This window comes from Lytechinus pictus, chromosome 3 (genome assembly GCF_037042905.1).
Source record: "Lytechinus pictus isolate F3 Inbred chromosome 3, Lp3.0, whole genome shotgun sequence".
NCBI lineage: Eukaryota > Metazoa > Echinodermata > Echinoidea > Temnopleuroida > Toxopneustidae > Lytechinus > Lytechinus pictus.
The window spans coordinates 7,967,714-7,982,831 of record NC_087247.1 but is presented as its reverse complement, the minus strand read 5'-3'; the positions used below and the strand labels follow the sequence as shown (position 1 = coordinate 7,982,831).

The window sequence follows — 15,118 nt, the reverse complement described above, 5'->3', positions numbered from 1 at the left end:
TCTTAATTTTTAAGTTTAAGGTTCGTAACATATTTTTCTTCAATCAATTTCTAGGTAATTGTCTAATTAATTAATCATACATGATTTACCCATTTCATTACCCTATCATTAATTTCATTCAATTTTTCCTACTTAGTTTATACGTTCATTTAATCATATATTTATATATATTGACTTACCTTTATTTCCCATATTACATGTGGTTGAAGAAGGGAACCTGTGCAATCAGCAGTTATCATACTGAACTTTATTTGGGGACCTTGGAAATATCAAACAAAATCGAAAATCAATATACGCCAAACAGTATACTTGCAGGCACGATACAAATTGAAATTAAAGTATAGATGAGGACCAATTATCTCAATAGCACCAACTCAAGTCCTCGCTGCTCAAATCTGGTCATGTTCATAACCCATAATGCAATATTCTTAACAGCGTAGTCTTGTTAAAAAAGCCTGCTTGAATGATAACATGCTAATTCACTAGTCAATAAATTCACACCATAGTAATTATGTTACCGAGTAGCAAAACAAGCACTTTCCAACCACAAACATTTTAGCTTCTCTATACACATATTAAAGGCTAGTTTATTTCTGTATTCGTAATAGTTATCTCAAAAGGTATTTATCAAGACTAGCTATTTTTAACGCAGTGTCAATGAGAAACCCTCCATTGTAATTGTCACTCCACTCCCCCTTAAGAAATGTAACAAATCGAAATGAAGAGGGAATTTTTCACATCAATGACTATATTGAAAGAGGAATAGTGACTCTTCGAATTAAAAACAAACTTCAATTAAAGAAGATGAACATTCCAAATAAGAACAACCGTAATTGCAAGCAATGATTTTAATCATATAAATAATCAATATGATTAACCATCGGCTTTATAAATGGAAGATGCAACGTGTAATATAGAGCGGTTATATAGGGTGTGTGCGGGTGTGGGTGATACGCGTGTTTGTGGGTGTGTGGGAGGGGTTGTGAGGTTGTGGGAAACAGTCAATGTGAGTTCCTTTCTTACGCCCAATATAGAGATCCTGAGTTGGGATTTTTAAAAATGTGGCTTCTATACTTCAAGTAGAAAGGGCGTTTGTCTAAATTTGCCTCCCCTAACACAGGAATAGAAAACAAAAAATATACTATTTACCCCCCTCAATTTCCCTTGAAGAGACACGGTCACAATCGGGAAGATGTACATTCTTTGTCATTTTGGTCTGAATATTGTTGCTTGTCATTCCCAGGCTGTCAAGTTTTAAAGCGTAGTCGTCAAGGTAGGAGCCAGGATATTGGGAGTGTTGTGTCACTTGCGTAGGTTTCCCTCCTCAATTATTGGGAGGAAAACACCACAAAGGAGTTCGGATGCGTTCCAGTGTCTCCAATGAATTCCTTGGATGTGTCCGACATACTGGAACAATTCCATCGGTTCTCGGCGCGGTGTATTTTTATCCGTGTGATGTATGAGCACGGTCTTTATATATAGTTTCTATGATCCTGATTTAATCGCGAAAAGGTAGTGAGATTGTGACATTTGATAATCATTTCGATCGCAAACAAATTTCGTTAAGAGTGTGGGGTGAGCGAGAGGAAGGGCAATGTGTCTTTAATAATAATGTTAAGTTGTGAAATGAACACAGGTAATATTTTGAGGCACATTCCATACTGTGGCTGCCCCTGGATAGATTCTATTAATGATAAGTATAGAGAACACCTATTAGAAACTGCTCTTCGTCGGATTTTTTTGTTAAAGTAATTTTCAAAGTCATCAAAATTTGACATTTGGATTAAAATGGATTTTCATAATATCTACATCGTTTCTCTCGCATTAGCTTGGAAAATAATACAAATTAGTGTAATTATTTTAAACGAAAAGAGCGGGGAGCAATTGATATCACAGTCAATGCATCCTCAAAGATCGACAATTACAACTGCCTAATTAGTCAGATTATCCTCGACCTAATTCTCACTTTCCCAAACGTCGTCTATCCCTTTCGTCCTGTCAGATATGTGACGTAACAATAGAATGAATCACGCTCGACTCCCATCCAAGATCAACATCTCGAAAATTATTGAATGTTTAGTTTTACATTAGTTGCTGACATGTGACCGTGAACTTCACACGTTCAAAGGCCAATAAAAATGACTCAACTGTGGAATTGCGATTTGTTGCTTAATTCGGCTTCCTTTCCCACTTCTACTTACTATTTATTTAATGGTCACGTGACGGAGATTTTAAATCCCCCTCAACTTTTTGCCCTCGGCATGTGTTGCTTTTCGTTTCCTCTCTATTTCTACTCTCTCACATTAACCTATCCGCTTTTCATGAATTTTTAGACTCTTCCAGATGCAGTTTAAGAGGAGACACAAAAGTTCATTAAAAGTATCATTTATGTTCTATATCATGTCGGCATATTTGAGATCGATTTTGACCAGGGCATGGCTGTAGATTGGATTCTTAAACGATCTAAAAAGTATTTTGCGAAAACAGGAAAGGGAGAGAGAAAGAGAGAGAGGGGGTATTTAATAGCATTAAGTAATACCGTACCTATAATATTATCATCATTAATTATCATCAATAATCACCATCGTTATTGATATAGTCCTACGTTATATTTTCCGAGGAATGGATACAGAAAGAGAGAAACGGACATAATATCACTGTAAATATTGTAAATAGTGTTGTGATCAACTTATTATTGTTACCAGTCTATCAATATATTTATCAATATAATTGCGGTATTAATTTTTGCTACTATTATTACCATCGTCATCAATATCATTATTATCATCCAAACTATTATAATCATTATTATTAACATTATTATTATTATCCTTATCATTAAAATCTTTGTCAAAGTTATTACTCATAACCGTAACGATAATTAATATCTTAATCAACGTTTATAATAAACAGGGTGAACAACACTGGTGTATGAAAGCAAAATGAGATGCCAATTCTTTTTCTTGTCCGTTTTTATTTAAAAAAAAGTGTGAGAGTATATTTCCAATATTTCTATTTCAATAAGGGCAAAAATAATTTTTATTCCGAAAATATTTGTATCAGTCCTGAACAACATAGATTCGAAGCCAAAGTAATGACCAACACTTATATGGATTTCATTTTTCATACATACATATTTCATCTTTATCTGATGCTATGGAAACGACGTATAGAAACACATTTGACTTGCCATATTTCAGTGTATGTGGAGTAAAAATAAATAAATGAAATAAAATAAATGAATAATTGAATAAATACAATTTTAAAACTATGAAAATCTGAATAAAATAAAAGTGTTTCAGAATTATTGAATCTGATATCACATACAAAGGCTTTACGCTCTGAATAACCACATCAGCCTTGCATATCTTATTTCAACTGACCTTCAAATATTCTTATTGATTGGTTGTGAATACATTCTTAGAGTGGATAGATACCTCACAAATTATCTTTCTTTACAATTTGCACATCGGTCTCTATTTTTACACTTCATTTGTCCCTGATTTATTACTTCCCCTATACGTCAGCGACCGGCGAGCTTACGAATACTATGCTTTGTTTTGGCGCCAACTTTTACAGAGTGAATAAATTGGACAGGTGCACCGAAGCATCTGCTCACCTGCCGCGGGATCGTCCTCACCAAACCTGTTCAACATCTGCACCAACTTACAACAATTCAATCAGACACAGGAAAGGAAGGGAAGATAACACTCTTGAATCTTGATCATATTTCGACAACAGATATGGCATTTTGGTGGAGGAACGAGCTCCATTTTTTCCCCTCCTCGATCGAACTTTTGGTTTGGATTCGTTCCGTTTCTGAGGTGGAACGTTTTGCATTCCCCGGTGACCACTTGCCATAATGTTAACCAACTCCCGCGCCAAATGTATATTTTACCCGTATGATGACTGTTGATGCCCTTGTGTATTATGAGTTCCCGTTACAAACCGGTAATCCATGGGTTTCCTCCCGAGAGTACCTGTCAACTCCTGGCCACCACTCCCTTCTACTTCTCCCCCTTCTCAGGCTGGGACCTTGAGAGATTGTGTTTTAATCATACATTGGCCAGGTAGTCTCAGGGCCATTCCATCAGAAGACGTCGAGTTCACTTACAGGAGAGCGGTTCCTGCCCTGATCAAGAGCCAACAACACTCTCTCCGCTTTCCTTCATGAAGGGTTAGGGTAAATCCCTAAAACCCCCTCCCCTCCCCCTCCTGTACGGTTGACCCTGAATGGACGGTCTCCTGGGGTTGTGCGGGGTCCTGCTTCCCCTTCCTCCAAGGAGGTTTGAAGCAAGCTCCTCGGCATCCAACCCTTAATCGAGCATCTTTTGTGTCCCCGTGGAGGGATGCGTCATCTGCAAAGGCCAAAGGAGAGAAGTCGCTGGGATAGGGAGCCAGGCGGTTTGCCTCTTACGCACTCTATGACGTACAAAGCAACGCGAGGCTGCCATTTTTGTTGTGAAACAGGAAGGCCTCACAATTTAGATAAACCTCACTATAATCTCGTCCCAGGCACGTTTTTTTTTATTCCCTTCTGATGTAAACTTTTTCCTAAACACACAAAAAACCCTCCCCCGAATTTTCGGTTGGTGCAAGAGAGACTTGAGAGGGACGGGATATGGGAAGAGAGATCGCCGAAGAGAGGAGAACGGGGAGGAAACTGTAAACAAAAATAGGTAAGATGTCAAGAATTGGCAAGCCAAGAGATGATGATTGTATTGTTAAGTAGTGAGCTGGAGGTGAAGGTATAGCCTAGGCATTCTTTTAAGAGTAGACCCGAGTTCATCTCTCATTCCCGGATTGGTCTGTATACTACCAGCATACATGTTGTATACACGCTATTAATATCTACTCATCTCTGGCGGGTTGTACTAATAGTGCTGATCTGATAATCTACAACTCCAACTACTCACCCTCTCTTTTTTCTCCCTCCCACCAACCCACACCTCCTCCCGACACGCCAATTTGACAGGTGGATGTATACTATCACCACTCCGGTGGTTTAGACGGCAACACCACGAACCACGTCGGGGCTTCAGCGGCACATCACGCCGCAGCCAGCTATTATTCGGGATCGGCCGCAGCGGCTAGAGCAGCAGCCATGCATGGCTACAGACCTTCACACGGTGAGTGGAAATCTTTCCTCCATTAAGTTACCCGCCAGCCAACAGCCAACAGATCATCCAGATTAGATGACACTCTAGTATACAAATCAATTACCCCATTCTAGGGCTCCTAACAAAACGACAGCCCTCTGCAAGTATTTTAGCATATTCACCACAACCATTAAACCATTTTGTAAAGAAAGTCGATTTGGTAACTTGAGATGTGCAGTGAATGAAATGATGATGAGGGCTAATGTTTTAACTGACATGTAATAATTTGTTTTAAACTATAGGAGAGATATTATTTACTTGTAGGCCGAACCAGTTATTCTTAAGGATTTTAAACCATTCCGTTAATATTTGCTGGTTATTGTGTTTTTGCGCTTTGTATAGTAGGCCTTTATACAGTGGGTGATTATTAGATATATATATACATCTTGTTTGAGATCTGATTGTGTTTGATACCTTTAAATGTCTTTACCGAATGAATTTTAAGTCTGGTAAATTGATGTTACAGTATTGTAAACTGAATTTCTTTAAAATGATCCAGAGTTATGTTCGATATTGAATCTTATTGCATTTTATGCATAAAGTTTGTATTGACTTTGTGGCATTTTTGGGGGGCGAATATCTTAGATTGGATATGATACCTCATTATTGTTTTAAAAAGGACACGTATTATTCAATGAATATTTTTCACATTAAATATGAAGGAAATGTCTCCTTACCATTTTGCATCATTGTTGACAGTTCCCTTGAGATTTGTATACCTAGAATAAAGGGAAATCTGTCAATACTGGTTTATTTAACTATTGTAGACGTTCAACGTTCTATGGCCATGTGAAATTGATTTGAAGCCGCTTAATATTCAAATAGTTATTCACAACTTTGTCCTGTTCGTGATAAATGTATATAATTCTATAAGAAATCTCTGCAATATCATACGCAGTGATTCTCTTAACGAAGTAAAACGTTTAAAAATAAATGCAAGCGATAGAGCAAAGCGACCAGGCAGATCATGGGTTGTTTTTTGTTAATTGACGTTAAAAGAATAAATGAAAATATGCTTCAATAAGGGCGGGTTCTGAAATTTAAGTGGGCAACTACCCAACCCCCTTTCTACGATAGTTATCTTTGTTTTTATCATTCATCATAAATCTGAATAATTTCTTTTATTCGATTTTAAACTATAAGAATAATTATTCATTCAGAAGCAAGATACATTAGCTCGTTATGCATTCCATTAAACTAGCATGTCTCTTCAATTCCCTTCTTGAATTTCCACGTAAGAATTACATTGATATCGATATCTTAACTTGGCGGTCTTTTGCCACCACGTCAAGTCGATGTGTCGTCTGCGCCGTCCTAAACGATGTTCGACATTATCTGATGCTTGTTAATTTACGCGGATGCCTACCCGTGTTCCATGCGCTGCTTTAGCAAGCGAGCGCAAAGAAACCGTTTCCCGCCAACTCGATTACAAATTAGTTCATCAAATTAGGATTAGGCTTATCACGTCTGCTCAGTATCACATTCTGCGAGAAACCCTAATCAAAACCAGGGCAACCTACTGCACTTTTCTTCGAGTAATTCCAAATATGAATCCTAATCTCGGACCTTTCTCTGACAATCAAATATTCTAAATATATGTTGACGTTTGCAGCGGGGATAGATGACAGGGGAAGAGGACGTAGTTGGTTGGAATAATTTAATGAATAAAATTTCTTGTCAATTAATTTGAATTAATATTCATTACCGATGACATTTCCTCCGACTGTGGATTGAGATTATCAACAAGCGCGCTAATCATTTATAAACTGCGTGGGTTTGAAGTGTACGTTTCCAGTTAACATTATTTCCTATACTAATTAGACAATCGTTAGAAACGTGAGTACGCATAATCTAATTTCTCAGTTTGATTACTTAGTACTCCTTCAGTATTAGGTATGTTTTGTATATGATGGAGAGTAAAAAAAGAAAAGAAAAGGTATTTATTCTTGAGCTCTAAAACGGCATCGGAGTTAGTACAATATGACAAATTTTACCGCCCGAGAATGATATGCAAAGTAGTTTTAATTGATAATATTTATGTGCTTTAGTTAGATCTTTATAAATAATTAGTGCTTTTCCAATCAATTCAACAAACCATTAATAAAGTTCGACCCCCAAAGGAAGATAAAATATAATGAAAACTTCAGGAATATTGGGAAACTTTTCAAAGTGCTTATTTTTAGAACGATATCAGTATGAGGTATATTTATTCCGGAAGTCCCACTATGGCGTCCTTGAAGAAAAAATCTTCCCTTAATTTTTCTTTTTACTGACTGCACCGTACTTTATTCATTTTTTTTACTTTCCATTTAAGCGAATTATAAATTCTATATTTTATTATGACATGATCAAACATATCGAAAGAAATTAAAAACTTTTGATTTAATGCGCTAGTATACCAGAATTTACTTAAATGCAAAAAAACAAATCAATTTTTCACGTACCAAAATTATTTGAATCAAATATCTAAAGTCCAAAATAAATACAATACATTAATGATATAAGTCATTGTGTGGAATTATTGATAACACTGAAAAGATAATAGAAATCTATTTGGAGTGTCGTTTGCCGTGGTATATAGATTGGATTTCGATGAAAAGCTTCGCATCATCTAGGTGGTAGACTTTTCATAAAGTTTGTCAGTTACTTTTGAATTCTCTCCCCTAAAGGTCAAGTCCACCCCAGAAAAAAAGTTGATTTAAATAAATAGAGAAAAATCAAACATGAATGACGCTGAAAAACTTCATCAAAATTGGATGTAAAATAAAAAAGTTATGACAATTTAAAATTCCGCTTATTTTTCACAAAATAGTTATATGCTCAACTCAGTGACATGCAAATGAGAGAGTTGATGATGTCACTCACTCACTATTTCTTTTGTTTTTTATTATTTGAATTATACAATATTTCAATTTTTACGAATTTGACAATTAGGACCCCCTTGCTTGAACCACAAAATGTTAAAATAATGGAATTCCATGTGTTCAGGGAGGAATTAAACTTTGTTTCACATGACAGTGACGAGAAAATCAAAATATTTCATATTTCATATAATAAAATTCCAAAGAAATAGTGAGTGGGTGATGTCATCAGTTCCCTCATTTGCATACCGAACAGGATGTGCATATAACCATGATAATTGTTTTGTGAAATTAAGTGAAACTTTAAAATGTCATAACTTTCTTATTTTACATCCGATTTTGATGAAATTTTCAGCGCTTTGCTTCTTTGATTTTTCTCTTTCTTGTGAAATTAAGTGAAACTTTAAAATGTCATAACTTTCTTATTTTACATCCGATTTTGATGAAATTTTCAGTGCTTTGCTTGTTTGATTTTTCTCTTTCTATTCAAATCAGCTTTTTGTTGGGGTGGTCTTGTCCTTTAAGTTGAGGCTTATTGAATTAAGCTTAAAATCAAAACAAAAGTACTTCATTCATTTACATCATCAACCTTTATAATCCTTTCGCGCTCCTGCAAATCGCTATAATGATATATTCATATTTGTACTTCTTGTGAGAAGGGACAGTTTCATGAATAATTTCACACCAGGAAAACTATCTGATCACATTTATTTTGAACTTGAATATAATTACGAAATACATGACATGTCCATTGCAATGTGCACGAGAATGCTTGATTCTCGTTATTTCCCTTAAAAAGATTTTTTTTAAGCTGAGAAAGGATAGTTTCATGAATAATTTCACACCAGCAAAACTATAACTGATCACATTTATTGTAAACTTGAATTAGTCATTATTCCCTGGTAATGAAAATAAACAGAAAAAATACTCTCTTTGGGCATCATTCAGTTACCAATATTTTTAGTCATTGATCTAATGATGGTTTCATTGGTGATAAAACTCTTATTTCTGTTACACAGAAGGGTGCTATCGGGGCCCTGCCCCCCCCAAAAAAAAATGTTAAAAATCTCTCACAAAATTAGTATTTCATTTTTATTTGGCCTAAATTTTCGGCACCGCTTTGCTTGCTCGCGACTCTTTAGATATTTTCCCACACATGCTATGTTGTGCCCCTTAGACTTTTTGAAGCTAACTGCGGCTTTGTCTCTTATTCAGTCTGCTTATTCAAACTCCACTTTTTGTAATGAAATAATTTCTTAAGGGTTCTCATTTTGGGTTTTCGTCATGGTGTCAGCTTCATCACATTTGACGATTTGATATTTAAAGTTCATTAACTCACATTCCTGCAACTTACCTGGCTTACTCCTGGATCGTGGTAACTTGAGTTGGAAATCATTTTTCCCTGGTAATGAAAATAAACAGGAAAAAAATACTCATAAATATCTTGTAAACATTCATATCGGTCAGTCTTCATTGTATCTCTTAATTTCGTCACTTTTTTATTATCAAAAGATTGATTACTATTGTACACATAATCATTAGTGTCCGTTTAAAATATCAAAGTTATCGAAAACAAGGGAACGGTTATAACGAGCGTCTCTTGATCTCTACAAAATGCAAAACCGAGTTATGATTGACGAATGACTCGCTAATGGAACAAGTAACTATTTAGATCCCAGATAAGTCAAATTGAAAATTTCCTTATCATTTGCAAATTAAAATATAAAAATTCATTTCTAAATGATGTACAAAGGCATATACTTAAAAGATTGCCGTTAATCAGGTATAATCGTCCACGCACAAAGATAGAGCAAAATTCAATGATAACAATTTAATGGTCTTTAAAATGATTTAGTGCCCGGTTTCGACCTCGAAGTATATGAAAATATCTAATTTGTTTGCATTTCCTTCCCGTCACCACTGCTTTATTCGCTCTGTAAATGATTCTTGCGGTTTGTTAAGTACCCCCAGTGAAATCTCCAAAGATCTTTCACGCAGGAAACGTTTCGACACCGGTTTTGGTAGCCGATAAGTCAGGCTGAATTGAGGAATAGAGAATCGTTATAGTGAAATGCAAGGATTGATCATTAAGGATGGGGGTGCCTTCTTGGTTGGCTGCACGTGGGGCACCCCTGGGAGAACGATCTGAGGTGGAGGAGTAGGGGCAGGGGGAAAGATGGGCGTGGAGTAATGACAGACCAACTGCACGTACCCAGATACGGCATTGATAGGACTGGCAAGATTCTGGTATAGGGGGCGTGCTTTCACTTTGCTGTGCGCTGTGCCTCTTGTTGAGGCGCCAATGTTTTGATTTGCATTGCTTCTTGGTGCATTGGTCTTTAGTAAAGTCCTATATTTTTAAAGCCTATTCCATCCCATATCTTGTTCCCCCTTTTTTTTTCTTCAAGTATTTAAGTGTTTGATAAAGGCCGCTATTATTTTATTCTCTTTAGATCTGATGGTAACATGAATTATCAAAATAATGTTCCGTTTTGATTTTCATTCCTATTTTCCCCTTCAAATTTTATCATTGATGTTTGTGATTTAATTATTCCTTGGTCATAATAAATTCTGCTTTATTGCCGTTAACCTCTAACGATCCATGAGTGTAAAGGCCTCTGACCAAACACCACTTCCAGTGTTTCTAAGGGATTAGCAACACATACAAATAGTGCGTTTCATATTATGATTTCAAGAAAATCTTGTAAAAAGTTTATAAAACATAGTCATATTCAGGTCTTTTAGATGGGGTTCATGACATATATACTAGGTAATCAAATAAGAGCCCCTATATCTATTCCCAAAAGCCCCCTAAAATTACACCCTAACTCATTTACTCACCTGCCCTATATAGTTATAATAAAATCACGTTTTAACTTCAATGATTTTAAGAAACACTGATAAGTATTTCTTTTTTTTTTATGAGGACTAACTGGCACGTATTTTCTCCATCTTTCATAGCTGATTATAGAATGCCTTGAAACTGTAAATCATCGTGGTGACGACAGAGCAAAGAAAACACAAACCTTCTTCCCCCTCTTCTTTATCTCCCTAGAAATTAGATTTTTTTTGTAAACAGCCCTGAACCCGTCACCCAAAATTTCGAAGAGCTTGACTCATCCTGAGGTTGATGTTGCAGAGATCCAACTCTCAAAAATTATTTTCAGTCGGGAATCTTGATTTTTATCGGTTCCCGCTCAATCTTGGAGTAACAAGATTTGCTCGACTTTTTTTTAGCTATCTCGATCCGAGTACACCGTGCTAAAAATAGACCCTCTGGCCTTTTTGACGTTGAGAAGCCCGCGTGAGGTGTTTATACGCACTTTTAATCATCAGTGATCATGAATTTTACAGGTTTTTTTTTCAGGGGGCATGTTAATCAGTCTTGATCTGATGGTGGTTCTTCTGGCGCTTTTATCGGATCCAATGAACCCCCTCCCTCCCTGATAATCGCGAATTCTGCATATAAATTTTAGTTGAGTTCGGGAGATCGTCTGTCATGGGTATAAAACAAACTTTATAGCTAAAATCGTAGAAAATTGGGTTCCTAGTTCGAATACATCAAAGGTAGGTACCTGGTTCGAAAATTTATCAAGAGTGTGGTCTTTGGTACAACAGAATGGTTTAGGGAACAACCGTACTGGGGTGTGATGTCCCTTTCTAAGTAGCATACCCACACATGCATACATTATTATTTCCTAAGCAACATGTACCATAATTCTGATGTGATGGACGTCTCAGAATGGCATTCATTCAATTTAAAAAAATCTATATATTTAGGGGCCTACATTATTATACATGGGTCATATTTATGACCAGTGATGTCAAGCCGTAACACATCCCTGGAAATGTCGAATACTCATGGCGCCCCCTTCCGTTCAGAGTGAAACTAGGCACACACAACGTGTTGCTTCCCTCCCTTGTGACAAGGGAATATTACCCTATCACCTGACTCTGAGTGTGACTCCTCACGTTCCCTCTCTCTCTATATCTCTCTCTCTCCATCCCACTTGAACGATGACGCAAGAAGGCGTTGCCATGGTCACGAAATGACAGATTTCATTTACGTCAGATTATTAAATTCGAAACAACGGTGTCGAAAGACGAGTGAGCTCCTTACTTTCCTTTCTCTTCCTTCTTTCCTTAAAACTTTGAAGGAGGGGCAAAAGTTGACAAGTATTACAAAAGTAGAACAAGTAATGTTATGATATTTTGGGCCACTGAGAATATTGAGGGCAATAGAATATTTTCTGTTAAAATGTAATTATCAATATCATTGAAAGTTTTAAAACTTGTGATCACATGATCTCACATTCCTAATTACCATGATGATGGAACTCTTTGTGATGGACGCTAAAAACCATGTTAACAATTTATAGAAGAGGAGATGAGATGAATCTCGCATGGTGGTCCAGTGCAAAGCGCATGCATTTAGAATATGAGAACTTGGGTTCAATCCCCCAGCCAACAATGCCAAGGACTCGACGCATTAGATTGGTGAAAGGTATTGATAACATTATGTTATGTAGGGCTGATTGGAAGGACTATTATTATGTTAGTTATGTTATGTTATACCGAGGTTTTTTACTTGACTGCTAAGAAAGCACGAATGCCTGTGAGCAAGCGACCAGGGGACCGACGGCTTAAGGTCCTCTCCGAGGGACCTGTTTATTATTAATATCATTATTTATGTGCGATCATTACATGTTCATGTAGGCCTGTTTATAAGAAGCAGACAAAGAGAATGGAAGCATTGGTGATGCTCAGAATTCGAATTGTGGTACACATACCTCCAACTTAAAAGTTTTGTCCCAGAAAATCAGCAGTACATGTGATAGCCTATTGATCTGTTGATGATAGTGATGACACGACAATAATTATGATTACATGACTTTTAACTCAGTAAAGTTAAATCGATTTCAAATTTGGTTGAAGGGCCATCTCCAGCGATGCAAGTATTAACCCTGTCAGCTCGAAATTAGATGAAACCGGAAACAACAAATCTATCTAATATAGATTTTTATTGAATACTGAATTTCATTGTGAGTTTCCTCCCTGCGAATCAGACTTCTGATGTCTTTCGTCAAAATCGGGCGTGGCCATGGCGCGCGCTTCGCGGCGGACAAACATGAGTTAATAGCAGTGGTCACAGACCAGCCGTAGCCCAATGTGGGTCCACTTAAAAAGCAATCAAGCCCAATAAGGCTCATACTGAACGGTCATTATTGAGTGTTTTAAAAGTTTAATTCATCAACTTGTTGATTGCTCTAGGTTTTGACGGCTGTATGTCATCACGGGTCTCTTGCCGTGCGTTCCGTGCGCCCTGTCAGATCCAACTAGCGGGCTAACATGCGGACGAGGACACACTTTGTTTTTGCTCTAGGTGTAATGGTTGTACTAGAAAAAAGATGGGGAAAAGGAGGGCTGCCGTGAACTTTAGGGGTCACATCTTTCCAAATTAGATTATGTTTTAGTTCGCAATGGGGTCATGTAGCACGCGCCTAATTCTGCCGTCAATATCCTCAATCGTCCGTTATCAAAGAGAATGTCTATGTAAAATCAGAAGAAACGTGGAAAAGAATGATATCACCACCATCAACGCCAACAACGATATTATTCTTATAAGCATAATAATAATAATAGTAATGGTCATCATATTTATTAATGATAATAATGATAGTAGCAGTATTTAGTAAAATGATGATGATGATAATAATAATTATAATGATAATACTAATACTAAAATCATTATCATTTTATTCGGCAATATGTGTAAAATAACAATAATAATAATAATAATATAAATGATAATCATAAAGATAATAATTATCACGATTACGCTGCTTCTAAGGCTAAATTATGATGGAAATGTGAGGTTTTGTATACTGTTATGGTACTTTTGGTTGCCAGTAAACACTGGCCGTTTAATTTACATTTATTTTCCAAAACGTATAATATACCGTCACACATGTCATATTGACAGCTAATGAGAGCAAAGCGTCATGATGTATTGTCAAAACGATTGTGTGTTTTGTCCTAAAAGACCGAGGGTATAATAATTGGGTGAGACAAAGCTAAAAATAATAAAAAGAGGATCGGGATTTACGCGGGAAACACGAGGAAGGAAAGCTATATAGTTATTTCAAATAAAAGTGCAAGTCCGGTGCGAAAGTTGTCTAATTTGAAGCAGATCTCCGGATTGTTGGGGCATGAAATTAACTCTCCCTCCTGAATTATGTAGAAGTGCCTTTACCCCCACCCTTGCGATTACTCAATTCGAGACGCGTAATTAGTTCCATATTTACCCCCCTCCTTTTCTCTTTGCGATCTGATAAGTAAGCGATTGAATAACTTTGCCTACAGCAAATCCTAAAAACTTCAACAATTGACTAATCTGTTTTATTATCATTTGAAAAAAATATGTCACAGATCATCTCCAGAATCATAATGATGAAAAGATAAAATTTCAGTAAGAGAAAGGTGTGATATGCCGATAGATAATAAGTAAAGTATTTCAATTTTGCTGACAATGTAGTGTCATACGACCAGCGGGTCTAATAACCTGAATAGCACTGGCAAAGTTTCCTTTAATTACAATCATCATTATCCCACACACATTATATAGGATTAAGTCTTGTTATCTGTGGAACAGATCCACCAGGAAGAGAGCAATTGCTATGTCTACATTGCAAACAAGCAGCCACAATTAAACTTGCCAATACGCTACATTGTCAACGATGCGCATACCTCCACTACAAAATGACGTTGCGGGTGACATTTGCATATTAATAAGAATGTTTGATTAATTAGTCGCGCGTGGGTTTATCTTGCGGAAACCGAACGGGGCGATAAGAAAACTTGTAGCCTCAAACATGCCCCTTCTGTTTTGAGCCAACGGCCGTCGCGTCGCTTCTTTCTTTATCGCCTAATTATGTTGACATTTTCAGAAGAAAGTTTTCTTTCTTCTCCGAGAGCAAGAAAGGGCTTTTTTTTTATCCGCATTCCACAGCCGCAACATAATGCGATATGATGACACAGTTGTACTTCGCAGTTCCATAAAACAAAATAAAACAAATCACCGTCGTGTATGTTGACGAA

At 36.6% G+C, this 15,118-nt stretch overlaps 1 protein-coding gene across 1 annotated transcript in view; it reads left to right on the top strand.

Annotated features, from left to right (window-relative positions):
- LOC129255953 (trans-acting T-cell-specific transcription factor GATA-3-like) overlaps nucleotides 1–15,118 on the top strand; it is a 50,525-nt gene that overhangs the window by 14,922 nt on the left and 20,485 nt on the right. Inside the window, exon 2 of the mRNA XM_054894269.2 lies at nucleotides 4,976–5,129. Coding sequence (XP_054750244.2) covers nucleotides 4,976–5,129 — 154 coding nt within the window. The remainder of the gene's footprint in view (nucleotides 1–4,975; nucleotides 5,130–15,118) is intronic.